Source organism: Chroicocephalus ridibundus, chromosome 2, assembly GCF_963924245.1.
Source record: "Chroicocephalus ridibundus chromosome 2, bChrRid1.1, whole genome shotgun sequence".
Classification (NCBI taxonomy): Eukaryota; Metazoa; Chordata; class Aves; order Charadriiformes; family Laridae; genus Chroicocephalus; species Chroicocephalus ridibundus.
In genome coordinates, this window is record NC_086285.1 from 79,747,084 (window position 1) to 79,771,092 (window position 24,009).

Consider the following 24,009-nt stretch of genomic DNA (forward strand, 5'->3'; position numbering starts at 1 on the left):
GGGAGGTGGAGGGCGGGCCGGCACAGCGGCTCCCGGTAGCTGCTGCTGGGCGGGCCGGAGCTCGGCGCTCCCCTCAGGTGAGGGGCGGCGGCGGGGGTGGCTGGTCCCGGCCCGCGGGGTGCCGAGGGACGGGGGTGCCCTCAGAGGAGCAGGCGGAGGGGCGCGGGGGGCGGGCAGTGAAGGCCGCAGCTCCTTTCCCTCAGCTCGGCGGGCGGCCTCAGGCCGGGCCGCCCCCGGCCGGGTCCCTCCAGGGGGCGGAGAGGACTTTCGGGTTGTTGTGGTGGTGCTGGGGCGGCGGGACCGACACCATAAGCCGCCCCGGAGGAGAGGTGCGGGGCTGCTGCTCGGTAAATGGCTTCTGCCCGGAGCAGAGGAGCTGAGCTCCCCCGGAGGAAGGCACTGGCTCTGCGTTAGCCGTAAACAAGTAAAAAACTAATTTTATTTCTTTAGTGACACCCTTGGGAGACGTGAAGGGAGGTCCTTCAGCGAGTCCTCAGCTCGATCAGTCAGAATTCAGGGGACGGCAGGCACTTCTGCAGCAATGCTGAAGGGCTGCGATGAAGGCAAATGAGAATAGATTGTTTAGCTGCTCAAACTGGGTGTTTCCGTATTCCGCAGGTTTGGGCCTCAGTGTGCTGCACTTGGAAGGGTAAAGACTCTTTCAGGAAATAACACCCCTGGAATATTTAATACCAAATTGTCAAGGATGTATCTTCCTGCAAGCTTATTTTCGGCCCGGCACAGCTTTGCCCATACCTAATGTTTATCCAAACCGCCTGGGGCTGCCTCTCCGTACCCCCATGGGTGCCCTCCCCTTGGACACTTCCAGCGCAGAGGCCACGGGCTGCCCTGTCAGGTTGTCCCTGCCGTGGGTGGCAGCCGTGTGCCGGCTCCTGACAACACACAGGGGTGTGTGCTGGGTTTCATGCTTCACCTGAGACAACAAAATCAGTGAAGCCGAGACTCATGCTCTTAGTGGATGCCGTGCCTTTTCCTAGCAGCAAAGGTAGGAGAGTCAGAGCAGACCTAGTAAATAAGCCAAGTGCAATAAATGTTGAAGTTTTGAAACATTGCGCTACTTGGTGAATAGGAAAATGTAAAGAAAAACTTCCTTCTTTAATTAAGTTACTTTACTTGTAGTTTAAAGGGGTTTACTTCCTTCGCTTCTTGAGGAAGTCCGCACTAAGTCTTGAATCAGCATGAAATGGATGTGAACGCTGGTCAATGAATAACTTTAAGTAGAACTATAAAATTAACCAGTTCTGTTTCTCTGGCTCAGGAAGTTATTTTACGAAGAAGGAACACATGTAAGAAACAAGATGTCTCATGCTGGGAGACGATACCAAGATAAGCAGTACAGGCACCATGAGAATCACAGATCTGATCGATATGAGGAAGACAGAAGAGCGAGAAAACCATACCCGTATAATGCAAGGTACGTCTTTATCACCTTGAAGAAACAGCACAGCAGGTCTATAATGTCTGTCATCTTGTTTGTTTGCTTTTGAATACCTTCATATTACAATAGAGAACGCATTTACTCAGCGTTGAAATCATGAAGCATGAGCACGCCATGTTGAGTATCAGGGAGCTATTTTACGCTTAGAAATTTAACCTTTGTATTGAGCTTGAGAGGGGGCAGAAAAGTAGGCTGCGTGGCACAGTCAGAGATGTGAATTTCATGGCATTATCTGGATCAAGTTGGATCGCAAGCAGGTGAAGTGTGACCATGTGTCTTAGTACAGTTCCTGAAGAGGCTGGTCAGCAGGTGCCAGCAAGCCAAGGCTTGCCAGATATGCATTGGTTAAATAAGAACATTATGCGACTGGGATCAACACAGGAACTTGCTGAACTCTCAGGTTGCTCTAGTTCAGCTGTGAACAAGTTCTTATTAATCCAAAACAAAATTAAATTTAGTACTTGCAGTCAATAAATGAGTAGTTGTTTAAGTGTCTAAGGCAGTTGGCGGCACTTGATAGTGGGTCAGCCCCTATCAGCACAATAAGCAAATCAACTAATAGAAGGTTTGGAGTGACAAATAAACTCTTAGGATATTACACTTCTCCTTTCAGCCTGGCTAACCTACAGCACATTAGAAGCGTGTAGGCTGTTTTCCTTTGAGCACATGCCAGTGACTGCATTGTAAGAGAGAGGTGTGTAGCTCTAAACAACACTGGCAAATTGGCCGTGGCAATAAGGTGTTCATCACTCCTGTTTAGTCTCTGGGGGCATGATTGTCGGGCAATTTAAGAATAGAGGCAAAGAAGGAGAGGAAATCAATATAATCAAGATTATTGAAAAGCTGAAGTACTCCATGAAAATACGCGTTTTAACAAGAGAAACAGGATGAGAATAAAACAGTAGTGAAGAGCACAGTGTGGACTAGAAGGACTACTTATGGCTAATAAAACATTTGCATCGTAATCCTGTTGTAATCCTATTGCATTATGAAAATAGCTAATGAGTTTTTCTTCTGTCTTAAAACATGAAAAATTGGAGAGAAATGGGAACAAAGGTCAGCCTGAGAATCATCCTTGGAGACTAAATGACTGTCTTCAGCAGAAGCAGAGATCAGGAGTGGGGACATAGTTAAATTATCTTGAACATATTAGAAGTGAGAGTATCAAATGCCAGGAATGTATTAATTGCACTGTGGATAGAAAAGAAAAAACAAAGGGTTGGATTTTTGTTTTTTTCATGGTTTTCTTTTTTCATATATAGCATAGTAAAAGCAATGTGTGAAAGCACAGCTATAAATTAAACCACCACTTCCTAGTAAAGCGCTTCTCTGGGCTTCTTGGTTTTGCTGTTAGTTTTAAATGACTGGACACGTAGACGGAAAATTGGTGGAAGAACCGTAAAGGCCAAGAGGCCATCCCTGTATCCACGGGGGATGTGAGGAAGGGAAGCTGCAGCTACAGCCATGGAGATAATTCTTAGAGTCAAGCTGAGAATCTGGGATGTACCAGCCCTCATTCCAACTAATCGAAAAAACTTTTTCATCGATTATTTTGGTGAAGTTTGGCTTAACCTAACAGCATGTCTCCTGCTTAGCTTTCATGACAAAGCCAGCTGCTTTTGTAAGGAAATTTCAGTACTTTGTTGAAGACTTAGGCTGATGGATCAAAAGACTTCCAGATACTATAATGAAATAGATGGGGAAGAGTTTCGTGGAAACTGTAATTTGAGTGCCTAATGCTTTCATCCCTTCTGAGCAAGATTTTCTAGCCAGAGTATTTCACTTTCCAAATGCATTTCTGTCTGAAACTCCTATAGCAAGCTTCATCTTATTGCTGAGGAGAATGAATTGTATTATCCTGAACAGGAAGGCACTGAAGGAAAACAGGAAAAAAGGTGACCAGAATAGGCCACTGTGAGAAAAAAGGCATCTAAAAGAAATAATTATTTTTTTTCCTAATTGTACTCTGTTGCTGAACATTAGGGGGGTTTTATTTTTTGGTTTTGTTTTGTTTTGTTTTGTTTTCTGGCAAGTAGCAGGATACAATAGAGAGAAGCAGCTGCATCAGAAGTACCAAAGGGATTGCTTTCAAGTTAACTGGAAGTCTTATAAATCACACAGCTTATTTAATTTATGTGACACAGCTGCGCAGGATGCTTTGGTGGTTGCACAAGACACAGGACAAAGGTCAGAAAAATCAGAAGTGTTTCGGCCAAATAGAGCTGTTGGCAACTACACGCAGAGATGTTAGCATTGGTCTTGTTATTGAATGTCTTAATTAAACTGTAAGAACTACAAAGAACATGATTTAATGTGGATAAATGAGATAATATTTGTAAATTGAACCTGGAATTGGTTAAACCTTAGTGAAGTGCAGAGATACTAGGAAACAAAACTACAGTTGAAAACGCTGATCTGTGGATAAGAAATTCAAGATAAAAACTGAATGGGAAGAAGACTTTTAAAAATAATAATGCTCAATGAGACTTAAAATACCCTTTAATAACAAAATCAATCCAGCTGCACCTTGAAAAAGGCAAGCTCCAATTTTCCCTCAGATGAAGGAGAACATTTAGGTTAGACCAGACACAAAACAATTTACAGCTAATGTTTCTTTTAACCCATCTGTTAGCTCAGTTTAAAAAGGGGAAATTGCACTTTTTCCATAGAATAATCTGAATTTCACCAACCTTAAAAATCATGAGGCTTTGGATGTGGAGCTGTACGTCATTGCAACAAAGCGGACAATTCCATTTTGAAGTATACGAATGAAGAGTCTAATTGGAGACATGAGAAATTGACTTTTTGGGTCAATTTTAGATTCCTTTTCAAATATCATCAAAGACCTCAAAAAAAAAAAAAGAGAAATTTTTAATTAGGCATTTTTCCCCCACACTTTAAAATCTTTATCTGTTTCTTTTAATAGCTTTCATTCTTTTAAAAGGCATCTTTGTGAGACATGGTAATCGGAAGTACAAACTTGACAAAATGCTTACCCATGAAATAGTTGTGCTACTTCACACATTTATTGTGTGAAAATATTTCTCATTTTTATTCCCTGGGCTGCTATGGACTAGCTAAAAATGCTTGGTTTTCATGAAAAACCTGATACTTGTTTTTATGGGAACAGGAACTCTCCCTACACCCTCCTCCTTGCTGCCTTTTGCAGGTAAACTAAACAATTCAGCCAGCCTGCTCAATGAGTACACAGTTTTCCAAAATAGCAATGATCAAGTGCAAATATCCTTGTGAACGTGTATTTATGCAAGAATTTTTGGATATTTGCTTTCAAAATGTGCAAGCAAAAAAGATGAGTTACCTATGAAGCAGGCTAGCTGCTTCCACTAACCAGGAGCCTCTGGCAGTTTCTCATGTTCTACTGTTCAGGAGAGAGTGTGATCTAATTAATTTACGTTAGTCATTTACTCCATTGTAGATCAACAGAAGACATCCGAGGTGGCCAGCACTCAAAGGCTTCCACTGTTTACTCAGAGCCTTACTCTAAAACCTCAGAAACCGTACGGGAATATTTTGGTCCACTACCAGAACATTATCCTCCCAAAGAAACCTTCTCAATGAAGTGTTCAAAGGTATGCACAACAAGAGGTATGTGAGATTCTTATTGCCTGCCATCCACCCTTCTCCTTCCAAGGATTTGTCTAGGGTTTGGTTTCTGTGTTTAGAAGCACAACAAAGTAAATATTAAAAAAAAATATTTAAAAATATTAAAAAAAAAAACCCAATCAAACTGGGAGAGTTAAAGTTAATGAATGGCATAACTGTGGGTTACTAAAGGCAAGATTTATAGAGATATTTAGATATTTGACAGTGCATCTCGAGAGCATGCATAGAGAACATCAGAGTGGGTCATGTCCCTAATCTCCCAGGTTGTGCAGCGAGAGTTAACTTTTGGGATTTAGGAATAAAATAGATATTTGCATCTGTAGGCAATTTAGAGGTGGCTGTTGAAGCTTTGATGCTAGTTTATTTCTGACACGTTCTTCTCAGACTTTTTATCAACTCTGGATTTAATCCAGCCATCACTGATACATTTTTATAAAGCAACGTTGCGGGAGAGAAAACTATTTTACGGACATGAATCCAATAAAACAGCTTTTGAGAAATAAGTTCTTTTTTCATACCTAGAAAGTGACTACAACAAACGGAGAAATGAGCACTAATGTGGGAGGAAATCAGCCTTAACACTTAGTAAACTCACTCCCATAAACTGAGGAAAAAAAAAGGCACTAAAATATTCATTACTCCTTCAAAGTTTTTCCTTTTCCAGGACAATAAGCTTTCTCGCCTTGTTTGTAGGAAAGGCTCATTGCAGTCTGAGTTGGAACTGGCAGCTAGGTGCAAAGTCTTTGGCCAAAGTCTATAACCAGCCTTTCAGTGTCCTCCAATAGAGAGACAGATGAAGAGTTTAGTTGTTGGAAGTAAATTTAAAATACATGCTGTTAGATTATTTCTTCACTCCGTGAAGGAAAGTTAAATAACATGCTCAATTTGCTCATAATATTTCTCTGTATGTGAATATGTGAACAATTTTAAGAGTGAGCTGAACTATTTTCTCTTATAAATATGTTCTGTGTATTTGTATGCAGTTTGGTTTTCATCTGGAGGAGATTTAACAACAGTTAGTAGAGCATATTTAATGATACAGAGCCATACTGATATTTTATCCCTGATAAAATTGTATCAGCAGTTTCTTCTTCAACAATAGTAAATTATTTTAACTCGTCTGAGAAGCTGTAGAAAACTCCATGCCTTATTTTATCACAGCTTTAGAAAAAATGAAGTGGCAAGTTATTTTTAGTTTTCAGTTTCACTGGTTGTTTAGACTCATGGATAGCTTAATGTGACTTGCACGGCTTTTTTTGACCCGCATTTGCTTCTAATTATTTCAGTGCATAAAACATCATTAACATTTTCAAAATGTCCTAGTTTTGGATGCATCAGTTGGCGATGATGATTTCACTCCCACCCCTCCCCCAGGTATTGCTCAGTATTTTCCAAAAATTTAATGTCTGAGCTTGCAGTGGAGGAGGGAAAAGAGATCACGTAGAAAATAAACCCTTTTATTAGCCGTTTTACTTCAAAAAATGAAAAGATATTGGAGGTTGATAAGATCATGAGAATGTTACTCCCCTGTTTAATTTTTGAAAGTACCAAGATTTAGCAGAATTTCCTAGAATTGTTTTGCAGAATTCTGTATTCCCTGCAGTCGTGGTAAATGTTATAAATGAAAAGCTACATGAATTGTTTACTAAGAAGTCAGTACATGTGAGCTACAACTTCTTACAGCATGAAAAGTTCCTGTAAATACTTTTTAACCATCTCTTTCTTTTGCAAATGATTTATCAGCACTCTGGTGAAATTCCCCCTTCCCAATCACCATAATTCTAAAATAAACTAGAACCAAACAAGGTTGGGAAATCAAGTGATGTACCACAGTCTTTTCCAAAGCAACAACTGAAATGTGAACCTTAGTTTCTGAAGTTTCCGACCATGCATCACTCTACTTTCACTATGGTGGGTTTTTTTTTCTTTTCTTTTGCCCAGCAAATATATTTATGCTCTTTGTGTTTATATGGTAATTCTTCCATGGTAATCATGGAAGAATTTTGTGTGGTTATTATTAAAACATACTTCACAGTCTCACTCTTCAGTGTTTTTCAAATCATTAGCCTGTGTAACTACCGTAGTTTTTTGGTGTGTGCTTTTCAGCTGAATCTCTTCAGAGCCCCTACTTACAGCTCTTTGGGTCATGTTGCAGACCAAACTAGAGAGAAATACTAAACAATCAGAGCTGTGAAAAGTATTTCCTTCACCCAGATACTGCCCTCTTCATCCATGCTTTTCATCAGCAATATCCCAAAAAGCTAAAGTTGAGTTTCAGAAATAGACAGTTATTTTTTGTAGTGATCATTTGAACACCTTAGCTGCAAGGAGCAACAGAAAAAAGAACATTGTTCTCCTATCTTAGTTATTCCCCACCTTCCCTCCCTAATCACCACCCCCTTTTTTTCCCTACCACCACATTAAGATAAACCAAACCCAAATATAATAGAAGAAACAACTGATACTGACCCCTTTTGCCAGTACAAACATTTGATACCACTAAGAAGCTTCAAAACATTCAGTTTCTTTTTATTACTTTCATCTTGAAAACAGAAGGAAAAAAGCCTGTTAAAATGTTATATGAGCAATAGCTATCAAAGCCATTCATGTAGAATCACGTGGCTGGTAGTACTGGATCATACGAGGCAACTAATTATGCATCCTCTCAGACAATGTACTAGAGTGCAAATTTAGGAGGACTGTCAGAGTTTGGACCAGTAGAGAGCGAACCATCCTCTGGAATACTCTCCAAACTTCAGACTGGTGGAATCTTCTGAACTGGAAAACTGTGTTCACTTCCGTTACACTTAATACCTCCTTACAGACCTATCAAATTGGTTTAATCCTTTTCTGAATCCTCTTTTGAATATGTTTGGCCTCCATGTTATCTTACAACAAGGAGTTCCACAGTTTCTTTGTGCCACTTGAAGTAGTACTTTTTTTGTTCCTTAAAATGTTTCAAAGAAAGTGTCTCTGATTCTGGTGGTATTCAACATACCTAATGATAATCTTATATGTTCACCTTCTCCATGATATTTATGATTTTAGAGTGAAGTCTTACCTTTCTCCCTGTCACTGTGCTCATATCACTTCTTCACAGAGTGAAGAACAGTCAGTTCTGTCCTTAGCAAGAGTGAATTCTTTCCACTTCTGGTTGGCCTGTCAGCCCCATACCTGAAATGATGCGTTCAGAGCCCATCTGTGTGCTCTGTGGACGAGGGGGTGTTTGAGTATATGCATGTACTTATTAAGCACTGATTTCATTAATTTTTCATTCCAATGCTTGAACTCTCAGTAGCCTACCAATTTTACAGATGGTAATCATGGAAGAATTTTGTGTGGTTATTATTAAAACATACTTCACAGTCTCACTCTTCAGTGTTTTTCAAATCATTAGCCTGTGTAACTACCGTAGTTTTTTGGTGTGTGCTTTTCAGCTGAATCTCTTCAGAGCCCCTACTTACAGCTCTTTGGGTCATGTTGCAGACCAATCTCAGGATACACAAACTGTATTTCCTTCAAATAAAAATAAATGAGAGGGTGAGCTATAACTACTAGCAGGCACTCTGTCCTTCGGACCAAACTAGAGCTAGAATAAAGTACTTCCCTCTTCCCCAGAAAATGCCCATCATGTAGTTCCTGGGACTTCGGCTCCACAGATCCACTTCCGTTGCACTGCTGACACGGGCATAACTAGTGACAGGCAGCACAAAACAAAAATTTCTCCTTCACTCTATTTGTTTGAAAACTGGTTGTTTCCTCTTAGTCTTTATTTTCTTCTAACCACTACTAACCTGTGAGAGGATCTTCCCTTTTATCTCACAGGTGCTTGTGTTGTTTAAGAGCACTACCACTCGGATTGCCTTTCTTCATATATCTGCCAATTCTTTTGACTTCCCTCTAACAAACTTGCCTCTTCCCTGCTCTGCTGTCTTTAGGTCTAGTTTCTATATGTATTTTTCATATGTATGTCACACTTGTGAATCTGCACATTCAAAAGGCAATAGAAACACAGAAGTCTCCACCTTCTGTTTCTGTAGTAGTGAAGAAGACTTAAGGAACAGTTATAGACTGGTGTCAAGCTGTCTAGTTGCTTTATATAATTATATAGGAATTGGAAGTAAACTGCTCCTGATAAAGACAAACCTTTCCTCAACTAAGGAACTACAGCTTGCAATAACCATTTCTTACAGCTTACGCACAATAACGCATGCCATTAAAGCAGCACACGGTGAAAACAACAAGAGTTTTTGGCCTGGGGATACTTAGAGCTGAAATTCTTTCAGAAGAAAATATTCAACTTGCTTTTCACAGTGCAGGTAAAATTTCTGTAGTTCTCTCTTCTGTGTAGAAAGACTAAATTAGCAATTGTATTTGCTTTTCAAAGGACCCCCACGGGTCCTTTGAATGTAGAATCAGATTCAGTGCTTTTGGTTACCAGAGGGAATGAGAGAAGTGTTCAAGGCTGGCTGTGATGCTGCTTCCTTCACCTTAGAGAGAGTAAAATCTGAGTCAAACCCAAGAGTGAATTGCTGATCTTAAACTGATCATAGATATTTTTTCATTTTCTTTTGAGTATGTATATTGGTGTGAAAGAGGTGGAGCAATGCAATTTCAGGGTAATGCTTCCTTTAGTTTTGCTTAAACAGTGAAGGTAAACCAAGTTTCTGCCATTTTCGGTCAGCATGCGACTCAGGAAATGCCTGCACTTTTGCCTTGTATAGAATTGTACTGTGCTGGTCATAACTTCTGAGCTAAGTAATTTTTTTTTCATTTTTATTTTTCAACCCACTTGGCATTTAAGGGAGACAGCACTAAAAAAGTTAGAAAACAGTTTGTGGGGGAGCAAGTATAATTGAATCCCTGTTCTTTGCTGCCGTGAATACAGCTTAAAGAGGCGCCATGAATAGTGTCAGATTTCTTAAGCATATTGTAGGCGCTTCCAAACAATCATGCCTTTAGCCTACATTCTAACATCCACAATTGTTAAAACCGTCCGACCAGTTTCCTCTCAGAAACAGTCAGCATTATGGTTTGTAACAACAAGAAAAGTCTCCAATTTCAGGCATAGCCAGGAGGAAATATAAAACTGAATTTATTTGGAGGAGGAAATAGAATTAGGGAGTTACAGTGACTTTCTCCAGGATATATTCATGCATTAACAAGCCAGCATTAATTCAAATGTAAACATCTATAAGCTTTTGTTTTTGCAAAACACAGTCCAGTTTTTTTCCTGTGGCTATGCATGCTGGCAAATACTCATAGACTAGAAAAAATACTGAGATGAAAAGGCACTCTAAACACAGGGTTCACTTTGTCTGAGTTATGCCATTGTTCATAGCCATTATACTGATGCTGTTCTGTTCTTCTGTTCTGTCCCAAGTCAGACGTGGAAGCAGGAGGGGAACAATATTTTGCAGAGCACTTATATCCCTTCCAGTGCTGTGGAGATGTTGGGGGAGAACAGTGGTCTGCAGGAGGCATTGGACTGAAGTAAAAGACCTTTTGTAGCTTCAGTTGTGTATGTTCAAAACACTGAAGGGTCATTAAGGGCGCGTAATGAAGGTAACTGGATGAAAACGAGGGTTTGACTTGTACGTTCAGCAGCACATGTTGGATCTTTTCAGCAGTGGTCAGCAGGATACTTACATTTCTGTGGAGGCACCCACTAGGATTAGAAACTGCTGTATTTTGTAGTCCCCATCTTCACATTTTGCCTTTACGGTCTGCTGTGCTTAGCTCCTTTAAACTGTGTTCAAAGCTGTCATACACTGTTCCCGTGGCAGTTAATTTCAATGTATTTCTGCTGTAAGAAGAGAGCACTAAGGTCCCCTATAGTCTCATTTGTAATTAGATGGCTTCCCCCTCCTGCCTGTTACAAAGCATATTTTAAGTACAGTGTGACTAACAGACTGAATTTGCCATCAAGTTTTTAATCTCGTAATTGTGAAGACAGAGGATATTAGTAGTGGGAATTGGACAGAGCTGTACAGATTCAAATAATCCCAGTTACTCAAAATGTTTAATTAAAATCACACAGTAACAAGATACAGTGGCAGAGCTGCAGGTAACGTTCTGGTTCTGAAGTTAAAGTATTTCACTTGGAGGTAAGTACTGTTTGTTGTGAAATACAAATGGCCATGAGCCGTTACCTCTATAAAAACATGCAGGGGAGGTACACTAGTTGCAGATGCCAAATGTTACCTTAAGCAAACAGTTGCCCCGCCAGCATAGGAAACTTCACTCTGCCCACGTCTTTATGTCGAATTTTTTTCATCCACCTTTTGGCATTGTGCAAACATGCGCACTATTGTTTTTTAGAGAGGAGAGAGCAACAACTGAGAAGGCTCACTTAAGTTGGCAGGGGAAGGTGCTGGCAAAGTTGATGTTAGCTGTTAGGTATGTGTTACGCTCAAGCCTGTGCTTCCCTACTGGGAAATCTTACTTGTATAGAACAGGAGTTGTGCCATCTTTCTTGTTAAGATCACTGGGTTTGTCTTCTCCACATCTGACCCAAATTCTGGGAACCAAGAAAAAAATCTTTTCTCTTTAAAAAGTGGCTCTCAAAGCTAATCAATACAGCAGACTGACTATATATTGAATGTAGCTGTATTTCTTGAGCAGGTGATCTTAGCTCACAGAAAGGAGAAGAATCCACCCATCAGGAATGTTGCTCACCAGGTGTGACAACCCACAGTTGGTAAAGTGAATGAGAAGCTCGGGTTCACAGGTGCCTCCAGCCTGACCTACCTTCAGCCAGACTATGCTTACTTAAAGAAAGAGCAATAACACTCCAATCTTTGTACTTTCTAAAGGCGGCTCAGTTTCAGTTCAAATGGAGGGAGTGGCTATGGAAAGTTGGCATAAGGAACAAGACTATTTCATTGTTTTCTGAATGTCTTTAAAAAAAAAACAACTCCTGCAAGTTTGTTTCGGCACCAAGATTTGTTTACTACTTGAAAGAACTATGGGTACATTAGGCAGAAAAAGGGCTACTTTCCTGAAGTGCAGAACATGAGATGACCATGCAGAGACCTACCAGCGCTACAAATTGATGTACAGCCTTTTACAGCCATTGTATTTAAATCACTGTTTCCAAGTGCTGCAGTTTCATACAAGACCTTTTGCTTCCCACCCTTTCCAAAATTCTGGCATATGAGTCATGCTTGGTTAATGGGAGAGAAATCAAGAACGTGCTAGAAGTGATGCTTTAAGGAACTACTGGAAACAAGTAAACCAGAGCTGTTGTTCCCAAGCAGGGGCTGGGTTGTTCTGAAACTGTGCCTTGATGGCAAGTAAATGTTAGTGTCATACAGTGGTGGGAAACTCTATGGGGATAGAGGCTGATGCAGTAGTTCTACAAATTAAGTCCACCCTTTCCTGTGAAAATTGGACAGCACTGTTTAGAGGATGGGAGGGTATTAAGCAGAAGGAGTGGAGCAGGTGGGACAGTAGTTCTTTAAGGGAAGACGATACACAGGAAAAACAGGACAATACAATTGGATCTGAGCACTCTGATTGTGAACATAAGGCTTCTCTGAATCATTAAAAACAAGGCTGGTCATCCGTTGAGATTTCCTAATGGAGTGATTATCTTGACTAAAGAGGGACAACTTATTAAAAGATAATAATAATGCTTCTTTCTAGAGCACATAAATCATTTAATTTTTCCAGTTTTTAACTACTTTTCCATCCATTTCCAGTAAGACAGATATCTCAAATGAGCTTAAATGTGTTGGGCACTTACATGCCATTTAAATACAGTTGGCTCTGAGTACATAGTTCCCTTGGGTCCCTTGAAAAGCCAAAATTCAGTGAATAATTGTTGGTGTTACATTGCCTAACTCTTGTGTTTTAGGGTTGGGTTGTGTTTTTTTCCGCCTTTGAACATTACTCCATTAGGGAGAGTTTAGCATAACTCAGTGAAAGCTAAATCCCACCACTGGCTGAAGAACAGAGAGACCTACAGAAACAATGGTGGGGTGGGGGCTTGGAGGGGATTTGTTTACCACAAAGCTGTGTATTGCTCTGATCCTGCGTCAGCGAAGTTGGTTGAATTCCTGTTACTGGTTTCAGTAAGATCTTGCTTTCTACTGGTATACATAAGCGGAATAATACCCTTAGCAAGATGTTTTAGTACTCTGCATCCAGATTTCATATTTATAATCTATTGTGACTGTTCTCTCCATTTCATTTCCCTTGTTCAGTTCTCCTCCACTGTTTTGGTTCTTCCCTACTTCTGTCATATTTTTGTCCCTGTTCAAAAGCAGAACAAACCCCCTCTTTATTTGACATTTTCACTTTTCCTCCCCTTTTCCTGTTACCTATTCCTCCTGTCCCCAACTCCGTTTAGCAGAGAGGTGACCAAAGCTGTGCATTGAGCTGTGCCTTTACTCTCTGGGGAATGCCATACCTGCACTGACAAGAGAAGTTCAGCATTTGAGATCCATTTCAGGACTGACTGCTGCTTTTGTAAGTCACTATATATGGTCAAAATACTTGTCTGCTCTTTTGGGGAAGAAAAAAAAAAAAGATTATCTCTGAAAAGCAGAAAGCTACCAAACTGGGAAAAAAAAAACCCAAAAGACAACTTTCAGTGAGAAAGGCTGGGAGAGTGATTTTTAATGCGTGTTGTAGCCTCTAACTCCTCTCTTCCCTTCTCTGACCCCTAATGGGATGTGACACAGGCGCCTCTGACCTGTGTGGCTCCCTGCACAGCTGCCCTGCCGTGGTGGAGGTGTCTGAGAGGGGCCGCTGGGCATCTCTGGCTCTGCCAGCTGGGTACCAATGGTCCCACTGGTATGTGACCTGCAAAGCAAGCAGAGTGAGAAAGTGAGCCACAGTGGAGAAAGCCAAAGATAAAATATCTTAGAAGTATGTAGGGACATTAACTCAAGAGGAAAGAATGATACCAAAAGAGAAAGGAGAAAGAGTCCATGTGCAGTCAAGGGAGGAAAAAAGTGACTACTGTGCCAAGATGCAGTGGAGGGAGACGCGCTGAAGGCCTCCTGTATTAGTCAGGCCCTCGTAAGGTCAGGGCAAGTTCAGCAGAAACAGCCAGAACTGACTGTCCTACAGGGTGATTCTTGTCAGCCTCAGAAACAGAGGAACAAACAATTTTACTTTATGTACAGAAGTATGTACTCATACTGTGATCCTGCCACCTGAACACTGGAGCCATCCTGCTGGATGAAAAAGCTTCCTCGCAGCTTCCAACGCATGAGACTTGAGCGTGCAGTTGAGTTACTGGGTACCACACAGTTAGCCACAGTGTAGGTTTATGAGGCAGAGCACTCAGATTTAGCAGCTCGCCTCACCTGAAAAGGGGAGTTTCTGCTCCTGGCTGTGTTATTTCCCCTGCTAAATTCATGCCAGCGCAATTGCTCATCAGATACCCTGTGAGTCACTTCAAGTTGCTAGAGTTGCAGGAAAAAACAGCAGCACACAAGAAAAGAGTTGAAACGTTTCCTGCTATTTTAATTTATTAAAACGGCTCTTGGAAGGTCCTTATATTAGGCTGGAGTTATTACTGGGCAGGTAAGAAAGGTGGTGACTGCCCAGCCAAGTGTAGGAGCTGTTAGAGTAAGGTCAGCTGCCTGTGGATCTGTACTCTTAACAGCCTGCCTGGCTGTGTCGCTGGATGTTTGAGCCCACCATTTGACAGAAGACAAAACCATTGATCAGTGGGTTAACACCATGGCAATAGCCCAGTGTGCACCTGGTATAGAAGGGAAAGAAAAAGTGAATAGTAGTTTAATAGTATAAATTGGAAGTGTTTATTATAGCAGGAACCCTACTCACTGCAAAAAAGATGAGATTCAAGCAAAGTTAACAAGTACAATACATTGAAGTTACTATCCATTGCAGATTTAGATTTTATGGAATGAATGAAAGAATTCTCTGGAAAGCTCTGGCAACACCCGCTGTCTTTTAGATTGCAGCTGTTCTGCTCACCTTCAGTGCTGAAAAGCAGCGCAGGAAAGAAGTGTGGGAAAGCAAATGGAAATCCAGGAGCCCAGACTTGAGTCTCGTTACTTGCTTGGTATGGAGAGGGTTAGTTCCCAAAGCCAACTGTGCACTGTGGTAATTTTAATACAAGTAATTAGCATTTTAGATAGGTCCTAAGATTTTGAACTTGAGAAAGGAATCAAGCCAGTGGAGTTCTGAGATTTTCAGACCTGCTGTCATTTTGCACTCAAGTCTTGCAATGCATTCATTGTTGCATGGGATTAGGGAATAATTGTAGAGATAAGTAACTTCCACTTAGGAAGACCTTTTGGCAGTCTGGTTTCTGCAGCTGTAACTCTTAAGATGACATAGCTAACTGGCCTGTGAAAGCAGGAATGGCAGCACAGACTCGGAAGTGTGGCTTTTAACTCAGCCCTTTCTGCCAGCAGTACACTGTTTGACGTAGGTCACTGCTAGTATATGTGTGTTAGCATACCTTTACAGAGCTAAGATTCAAAACGTAGCTCTCCTTTCATTCCTTTTTTCTCAAAGTCTGTCCATCCTGTTTATACTAGCATAGTAGGCTTGGGTATCAGCTTGTAACTATCACAGGTCAAGGTTGCGTGAGGCTTTTGGGATGCTTGGGTCAGATCTGAACATACTTACAGGGCTTAGTATTGCCATCAAAGCCCTAATGATTGTACGAGGCCTTAGGGATTTCCGCTAATTGTCTGCTACTTTCACAAACCCTGCTGGCTCTCATCATAGCCCTGTAACTCACAGCTTCATTCTACAGACTGATTATCATTTTAGGATTTTCTTTAATACAGGAGGCTTTGTTATTGCACTTTTTTAAAAAAAATAATTAATCCACGTGATGCAAATAACTGGTGGAGTAACTGCTAATGAGTCTCTCTCCATTGTTTAGTTACTCTACTCAATTCTACAGCAGGCGTGTGTGAAAACTGTACGGGTTCATACAAAACCTGTCCAACCTGAATTCCCTGTCAAATGAAGTTTTTCAGGCGTGCCATTAAAGCATCTACTGCTGCAGTTAAAAATACAGTACACCTACATTGATCATATTTGTCATCCCGTGAGCAAAAAGAGACACGTTCTGCCAGCCCTACTGCGGTACCAGCGATCAGCTCAGTGAAGTTAAGGGGTTGCATGTGGAATTTGTAGGAAGTTTTGGAGCAGCCTCATTGAGGATTGGGGTCAGTTATAAATAGGGGAGGATCACAGCAGGTGCTGACTGCTTTGACAACAGAAAATTGGTTTTCTAAAGCTCTTGTGCATGTGATGATGTACAGGAAAAGTCGATGCTCAGTGGGTCAGGGTGCCTCACCAGTCATAGATGAAAAGGAAATTCTGAAGACAGCTGATTGGTCATGAATTCCCAACTTCCACGTTCCCAAACATATTAAAAATTTATGTTTCCCTTAATCAAATGGTCTTTCCTCCCTGTAGACTTGTAAGAACTGCTTCCTGATGGAGCATCTATAAAATCAGTAGTCAGCCCTTAAAAAGGGAAGTGGCCTTCTGCATCCAACACAGGGTCCAAGGCCCCCGAGGACCTAAGTTGACTCCCTGTATTTGGAAGGCATGTTGTACAGCTCAACCAAACAGACAAAAAATATTTGATTCAGTTCCAATGAATGTCCTGTACAGCTATTACTCTTTCAAAATGTTTTGAACAGTCCTGGTGAAGTGATGATTCTATACCCATTAAAAATGTTGAGTCTTTTGGCTACATTGTTTGAATTTGGTACAAGGATTTGTTCCAAATCCTGTCTTGTGGACCAAGATTTAAATTTCTCTTTACATTATGCTTCACAAAGACCTTCTTTGAAGCATTTGAAGCCTCCTGAACAGATTTGTTAACCAGCATGGTTATTGCCCTGCTTAACAGAAATCTTTGTGGAGAAGGGTCAAGGAAAAGGCATGTTGTCATGCAGAAATCAGCATCACCTCTGAAGAACGCATACATAGAACCGCACGCTTAGTTTGTCCTCAGCAAGAGCATTTTGTCTTCTCTGACTGCTCTGCGTAATTCTTTTTAGGATATGAAATCTGTATATGTATATATACATACATATACACACATGTGTATGTATATGTACATATGTATGTATGTACCTATACACATACACACAAACTGAAACATGCTGAGCCTCAGATACTCTATTCCCAGGTATTACCACCATTATTGCTGCTCTCCTTTGTGCCTCTGGGATGGTTTGGAAGGCCACAATGTGAGTGGGCTCAGTACCTACCTACAGCTGCATTAGCAGAAGTGAGGGGACCAATCTGGGTAGAGGGGGAGGCAGGAACTCCTGAAGTGGCCAAAGACCCTTGCCAAACCATTGCAAGCACCTTCCTGTGAAGGGCAAGCAGGAGCAGGAAGGTGGTCGTTACCTCAGGCCTCTGTGGAGGGAGTAAGAAGGGGCAGAATGGGACTATCCGATAATCCTTCATGGTGGCTGTCACCGTCTTTCTTTGGTTAGAAGCATCTGGCAACACAGGAGAGGAATTTGTCCAATTCCCTTGTGTGCTGCTTCAGGCCATTCTTCTCAAGCCCATGCAGCCTTGACAGCAACCAAGCCATTGCTCAGGAGGAAAATGCCATGCTGATCAATGTTAGCAGCATAAAATGAAACTCTTCATGCAAACCACAGATCCTGCTCCACTTTAAAGACAAATATAGGACCACTCTGTTGAGCGTCTCATGGTCTTGGCTGTCAGGCAGCAATGGAATATAAGATTCACAATTCTGTAGTTAGCTTCAGAACTTGAGGAGCAACACGCGTGATGCACTAGGGGTTTTCATTTCCCAAATAGGCAGCTCAGTTACGCTTCACTTCAACATCCGTCATGTTTACTAATCTTAGTCTGACCCCTAGTGAGCTGTCACAGAATAATCAGATTTATCTAACATATGCTGCACCTTCCTGACCGGCAACTACCACAAAAAGAAGTAATTTATCCATTTTTTCTTAAAAAACCCTGGTTGCCTTTATCAGTAGCATAACATAAGAAAAAGAAGAGAAGAATCAGCTCAGAAGTCATAAGGCTTGCTTCTGGAGGTAGGGGTGTGGAAGAGAACACATGACCCGGTATCAAATTCACTTAATTTACCTCTGTATATGAGGTGGGGTTTGCCTCCTTCCCCTCCTCCTTTTTTTGTGCGATCAGGGACTGCTGCTTCACATTTATGAAGAGTTTTTTTATCTCTGAAGGTGATGAAGTGGAAGTTACATCTGGTTAGATAGTAAGTTTAAATTAAACGCTTCGAAAGACAAAAAAAAGGCTGGAAGTTAAAGCACTAAACACATTTTAAAGGACCTAAATAACTTGCACAATATTTTAAGCCATTAGAAGCTTCTAGGTTTTTGTCAGCTTTAACCTCAGCATTTTGTTCCTACTGCATATTTCTTGCTCGGTGTGTTTATGCCAAGTAGTTACAGGCCAAAATACAATCACTGTGCGCTTGCCTTGGCAACAACACAAGCACAGTAAAATTTTTATGGATTTCTTTCCCCGCATGAAGATCCATTTATCAAGCACACTGACAAATTAAAAAAAGTAATTTACCCAACCTCTGAAATGTACCCACGAGAGCTCACACTTCTTTTTTTTTGTGTGTGTGTTTAAAGCAGGGCTTCTCTCTAGCTGTAGCCAAGAGGACTATCTCAGTGATAGTGCTCTCTGGCTATGGTTTTGGTGTACTTCTGTCGCCCTGGCTTTGCCCAAGACGCGATTTTAACAGCTTTTCACATCTTTCTGCTCCTTACAGGCATTTTGAAGTTTGTGGAAATCACGGTTAACCTGCTGGTGCTTATTTGTGTGGGAGCTGCCCAAGCCTCTGTTGCAGGCTTCACCTCCCTCGGCGGCATCGGATCCTTTAACCTGGATTCGGCCTATAGCCCCTTCGAGGGCACGGAGCTGCGGGAGGTGCGGGAGCTGGACATGCAGTTCACACAGATGAGAGCCCCTTGCGTGTACGGCGGAGTAGCCTTCAGCTTAACAGCAGCGGTCCTTACCCTTGTCTTCCTCGTCGTGGGGGCAAAACCCATCCAGCAGCTCAGGGTAGGGCTGCTGGTGGGTGAATGTGCCTTCAACCTGCTGGCCAGTGTGGCATACGTCGCGGCGGTCGGCCTCTACCTGCATTTTGTCAGCCAGGTGAACGCCACGGACATTTGCAAGAGGCGTGAGAGGCTGTATGCGCGCCGTGGTTATACCTCCATGAACTGCGTGGTTCAGGGTGGCGACGCCGCTGTTGGCCTTTTCGGTGTCGCTGCTGCCTGTTTGTACTTTGCCAGCTTTGTGGTCTGCATCCGTGCTATCCGAACCGTCCGGGCCTTCTGGAGCCACGCGTCCAAGGCTCAGCACAGCCCCAAAAGCAGCATTAGAGACAGAAGTGTCAGAAACCCCCGTGCTGTGCACGGGACCTCTGAAAGCTCTCACAATGTCCAGGCTCTTGCTACATTAGTGTGAAGCCAGCGCTGGGACTGCACCAGAGAGCAGGAGCTTCAGCAAGGGATGGACACTGGGCTTCACATGCTAAAGAGGCAACCAGTCCACAACGTTACTGTCCCACAAGGTGCTGAAGTGTGTATTGAATCACCAAATGTAACAGTACTCCTATGTCATGATGTAATAAAATTGTCGTTGAGGAGGTGTTTTAACAAGTTTTTTTTGCATCAGCCTCTCAAGCTGGACTCCAGACAGCAGTGAGCTGTTAGGAGGTTGCAACCAAGGTGCTGCCGAATTCATGCGAACAGCCGCTTCCTTTGCTCTCCCATGACATAAGGAATTGAATCCACGGCCAGGATGGGCAGCCTTCAGCAGACCCTGTGCCTCTCCGTGCATCCTGTTGCCTTGCACCACACCACTCACAAAGCAAAAGACACTTAAGTGCTTTTCGGAATCACAACCAAAGCTCCATTTGTGACCTGTTTCATTTGGGCTAGTGAAGCGTTTTATCTTTTGAGTCACAGGGGTTGACACATGCCGATCATGTGCTCCCTGAGGAATGCTGCTGGGAGGAACTAGCTGCAATTTCAAAGGAGGCATCTGGGTCCTCCTCCAGTTCCCTGCTGTGTTCCCCCGTGTCTCACTGAGCGCAGATCAGGACCTGAGAGGCAGCACATTGGTCAGCTTAGTAAAGGTACCTCTTGCTTCTGTAACCACCTAAACAAGGTTTGGCTTGCTGACTCCACAGCCGGCAGTGGGCAGAGCGCATGTCTCGAACACTCTGGATGCCCTGCAGTTTTCCATGGGAATGCTGTAACAATGACAGAAAGTAGATGCGTCCTTCCAGTGTCTAAACACGCAAAGCATGAGTGAACAGCAGTAATTGTATGCCCCCAGGGTTGAGAAAATAAATTTAGAGAACATCTTTCAGGAGTCCTTTGTTTGAGACAGATGAAATAGATCACTGGTCTTCATAGATGAGGGAGTGAGAAAAAAAGGCTGCTCTTGAAGTACATAAGGTTTGTCAGTTTGAGAGGAGGGAAGAGGCAATTTTAATTCTGGCTGTGCTCGCTCTTTTCAGTTTTGTCTGGCTCCGTCGTTGCCCAGATGAGGCTCTTTTGAACCATAGTAGACCTTATGTGTATATATATGAAGTAGACAATAAATAGGTCTCAAAGGATTATGTTTGAGGTAAAATAAGCCAAAGAAGAAAATGTTATGGTTCTGATTAGAAGTAATTACATGAGCCTTTACAATAAGTATTCATCATTTATATAATACCGTAGCCATCTCTTTAACACTTTGAGCATCGACAGTCTTCATAGCATTATTATGCTTATGAGGAGACATGAGTGAAGAGTTTTTCCAAACTTGCCATGACTCACAGTAGTGAGAGTCATGAAGCTAAGCCTTCGATTTCTAGCCCTTTGCCCAAACCCAGGCCGTCACTGGTATGCTGCCCCTGGCTGGAAGGGCTGTCACAGGGATGTCTGGCACCCAGCTGGAGCTGCAGCTAACCACTTGTTCGCCATTTCTGCCTGCGCGTTTGTTCCGGCTCTACCTCTACGTCTTGCACATTTTGAATGCAGGGTTAGTTACATGATGACACACCGTTATTAATTTATACAAACAACAAAAGGCAGCACCTTGAGGTGACACATTTGAAGGATTTGCAGAAGGAAAGGCTGCAGATAAGGATGTATGAATCTTAATTCAGTCCTTAAATATGTGTGGAATAGGAATTTTAATCTCAGGGCTTCTTGCTCTGCCCTGTTCATTTTCCAATGCTTGCCTGCCATCACTGTGCAATAGCAACAGTCCTCTGTAAGCATCGACTCTCCCTCTTTTTTCCTTCTCTGTGTGGTAAAGGCCTCAGGTCTCGCAAGATGATTCAGTCTTTAGAAAAAGGTGTGCAGAGTTTCCCTGTGGACTATTGTCATAGTGTTCCTCCCTCGGACACTTAGGTTCCCCACAGTCAATCCATTTTGGGTTCCTTTCCCAGGAGCAATGTTACGTGTTTTGTGGGGAGGGTCAAGAAGTGGCTGCGAATTACAGGTGCTCGGCTGGGGACTCCTGGCACCCACCTCACTGCCCTGAGCATCCAGTTGGTCCCAGTCACTTTCAGCTCCTCAGTCCAGCTGCACTCACCATCCCCTTGTGTTTCTAAACTCAGACTCATGTTTATTCCATGTATCTAATCTAAATCTACCCTCTTTTAGTTTAAAACCCCATGTCCTGTCACTACAGGCTCTGGTAAGAAGTCTCGCCATATTTCTTATCAGCCCTCTTTATATATTGCAAGGCCACAATAAGGTCTCCCTGGAGCCTTCTCTTCTCCAGGCTGAACAACCCCAGCTCTCTCAGCCTGTTCTCATAGGAGAGGTGCTCCAGCCCTTGGATCATCTTTGTGGCCTTCCTCTGGACCTGCTCCAACAGGTCCAGGTCTTTCCTGTGCTGAGGGCTCCAGAGCTGGAGGCAGTACTCCAGGTGGGGTCTCCCAAGAGTGGAGTAAAAGGGGACAACCACCTTCCTCGACCTGCTGGCTGTGCTTCTTTTGATGCAGCCCAGGATGCGGGTGGCTTTCTGGGCTGTGAGTGCACATTGCCGGCTCATGTCCAGCTTGTCATCCACCGGTACCCCCAAGTCCTTCTCTGCAGGGCTGCTCTCAATCCCTTCTGCCCTCAGCCTGTATTGATACCAGGGGTTGCCCAGACCCAGGTGCAGCACCCTGCACTTGGCCGTGTTGGAACTCTGTGAGGTTCACATTGGCCCACTCCTCAAGCCTCGTGATCCTGACAGGTTCCTCTGGATGGCATCCCTTCCCTCAAGCATAACAACTGCCTCACTCAGCTTGGCGTCATCCCCAAGCTTGCCAAGGTCCTGAAGTGCTGCAAGCAGAGGGACCACAAAGAAAACCAAAGCCCGGTGACTGCCAGCTTCTTCAAAGCTTTGTGCCTCGAATTTTTTTCCTTCCCTACCACCATGAAGAAAGATCACTTAGAAATAATCGCAAAGAGGAAATAAACATCAGTGCTGTTTTCCTCCACTCACCTTCATGGAGGGAAGAGTAGGAGAGGAGAGGGGAAAAATCCCAGAAATACTCCTCAGAGGACTAGGGCAGGGAAGAAGCAGCTTTCCCTCCCCTGGGGGTGAAGGGCAAGCCATATACCATCAGAGCCATCCAAACGACCCTCCTCCCTGTCGGGAGCCTGTAGCTGACTCGAAAATCTTTGCTGTGCAAGCTGGGAAGGTGTGATACAGGAGCAGAGATTTCCTGACACGCACAGATGACTAAGGCTGCAACGGGCTGTCGTCCCCAGCTGCCACTGCAGGTGGTCCCACCCTCCGGGGCAGATTAGCCTTCCCACCTTCTGCTGCAGATGGCTGTGCTCCACCGCTACCCCTGCGCAGGGACTAACAGTTAGTATGGGACAATAATCCGCATTTGGGCCAGTAAACAAAGGCAGGGCAAGTGGCTTCTGTCAGACCTAGCATTTCTTTCAGCCATTGCCTGCTGCCCGCCCCATGCGGCATGCACACACCTCCTGCCTGCAACCTTCAGGGTCAGCAGTGAAGATGATAAACTCACCGGTTTCTCCTTGCTGTTTCGCAGCAGCCCCTCGCAGCCCAGTTTCACCTGCAACCGAAGGACGGCACACAGTCGTCACCCTCAGTCCCTCTTTGGTGAGAGGGAGCCTCAGGGTGTATCCAGCTTGCCCGCTGTCACCACCGTCAGCTTATCACCTGCTGCAAGGCAAACAGTGATAGCAAAGGCCAAATCTGTGCTGTCAGAGAATCATAGAATGTGTTGGGTTGGAAGGGACGTTTAAAGGTCATCTAGTCCAACCCACCTGCAGTAAGCAGGGACATCTTTAACTAGATCAGGTTGCTCAGTGCCTCATCCAGCCTGGCCTTGAATGTCTCCAGGGATGGGGCCTCCACCGCCTCTCTGGGCAACCTGTTCCAGTGTCTCACCACCCTCATTGCAAAGAACTTCATCCTAATGTCTAATCTAAACCTACCCTGCTCTAGTTTAAAACCATTGCCCCTCGTCCTGTCGCTGCATGCCCTTGCAAACAGCCCCTCCCCAGCTTTCCTGTAGGCCCCCTTCAGGTACTGGAGAGGTGTGTCCCCTTGTAGGCCCACTTCAGATACTGCTTTCCTGAGAGGTTGTCTTGTGGGTAGACAGCATGGCCTCTCTCAACCAAAAAGCCTTGGTGGCCCCACCACTGGTGCAGTAGGAAGCCTCTTGGCACACCAAGCTTATTCTGAACTTTCAAAAAGAGGAACAAAATGGCCACCATCCCATTCCCTGGAGATGCTAAGGAACCTGCAGGGTGATGTGGAGCTGCCCGACAGGAAAAAGCCCCAGTGCAGATGATGGGTCACCAGTGCGAGGTGCTGGGGTGAGTTGAGTGACTCATTTATCTCAGAGTTACCTGCAAAACACTCAGCCAGCCCCTTTGGATCTGAATCATCAATTTGCACCTGCCTCCTTCAAC

General features: G+C 43.3%; 1 protein-coding gene and 1 long non-coding RNA gene across 5 annotated transcripts; one reads left to right on the forward strand and one right to left on the reverse strand.

Moving 5' to 3' along the window:
* On the forward strand, positions 1-19,709 carry LOC134511698 (MARVEL domain-containing protein 3-like). Of its 4 annotated transcripts, none has more exons than XM_063326047.1 (4): positions 1-77; positions 1,280-1,435; positions 4,896-5,065; positions 18,828-19,709. In XM_063326047.1, exons 2-4 carry the CDS (start codon positions 1,320-1,322, stop codon positions 19,526-19,528), a joined length of 987 nt encoding a protein of 328 aa, XP_063182117.1. In that variant the 5' UTR covers positions 1-77; positions 1,280-1,319; the 3' UTR covers positions 19,529-19,709. The 4 variants fall into 4 exon arrangements, with proteins under 4 accessions (XP_063182117.1, XP_063182118.1, XP_063182119.1 ...); XM_063326048.1 differs by lacking the exon at positions 1-77 and adding an exon at positions 288-424; XM_063326049.1 differs by lacking the exon at positions 1-77 and adding an exon at positions 944-1,006.
* On the reverse strand, positions 1,582-23,224 carry LOC134511699 (uncharacterized). Its single transcript, XR_010069959.1, has 3 exons — positions 23,097-23,224; positions 4,150-4,305; positions 1,582-2,650 (listed from the first exon to the last, which is right to left on the reverse strand). It is a non-coding gene; the product is annotated as an uncharacterized LOC134511699 (long non-coding RNA).
* Between the last annotated feature and the right edge of the window lie 785 nt (positions 23,225-24,009).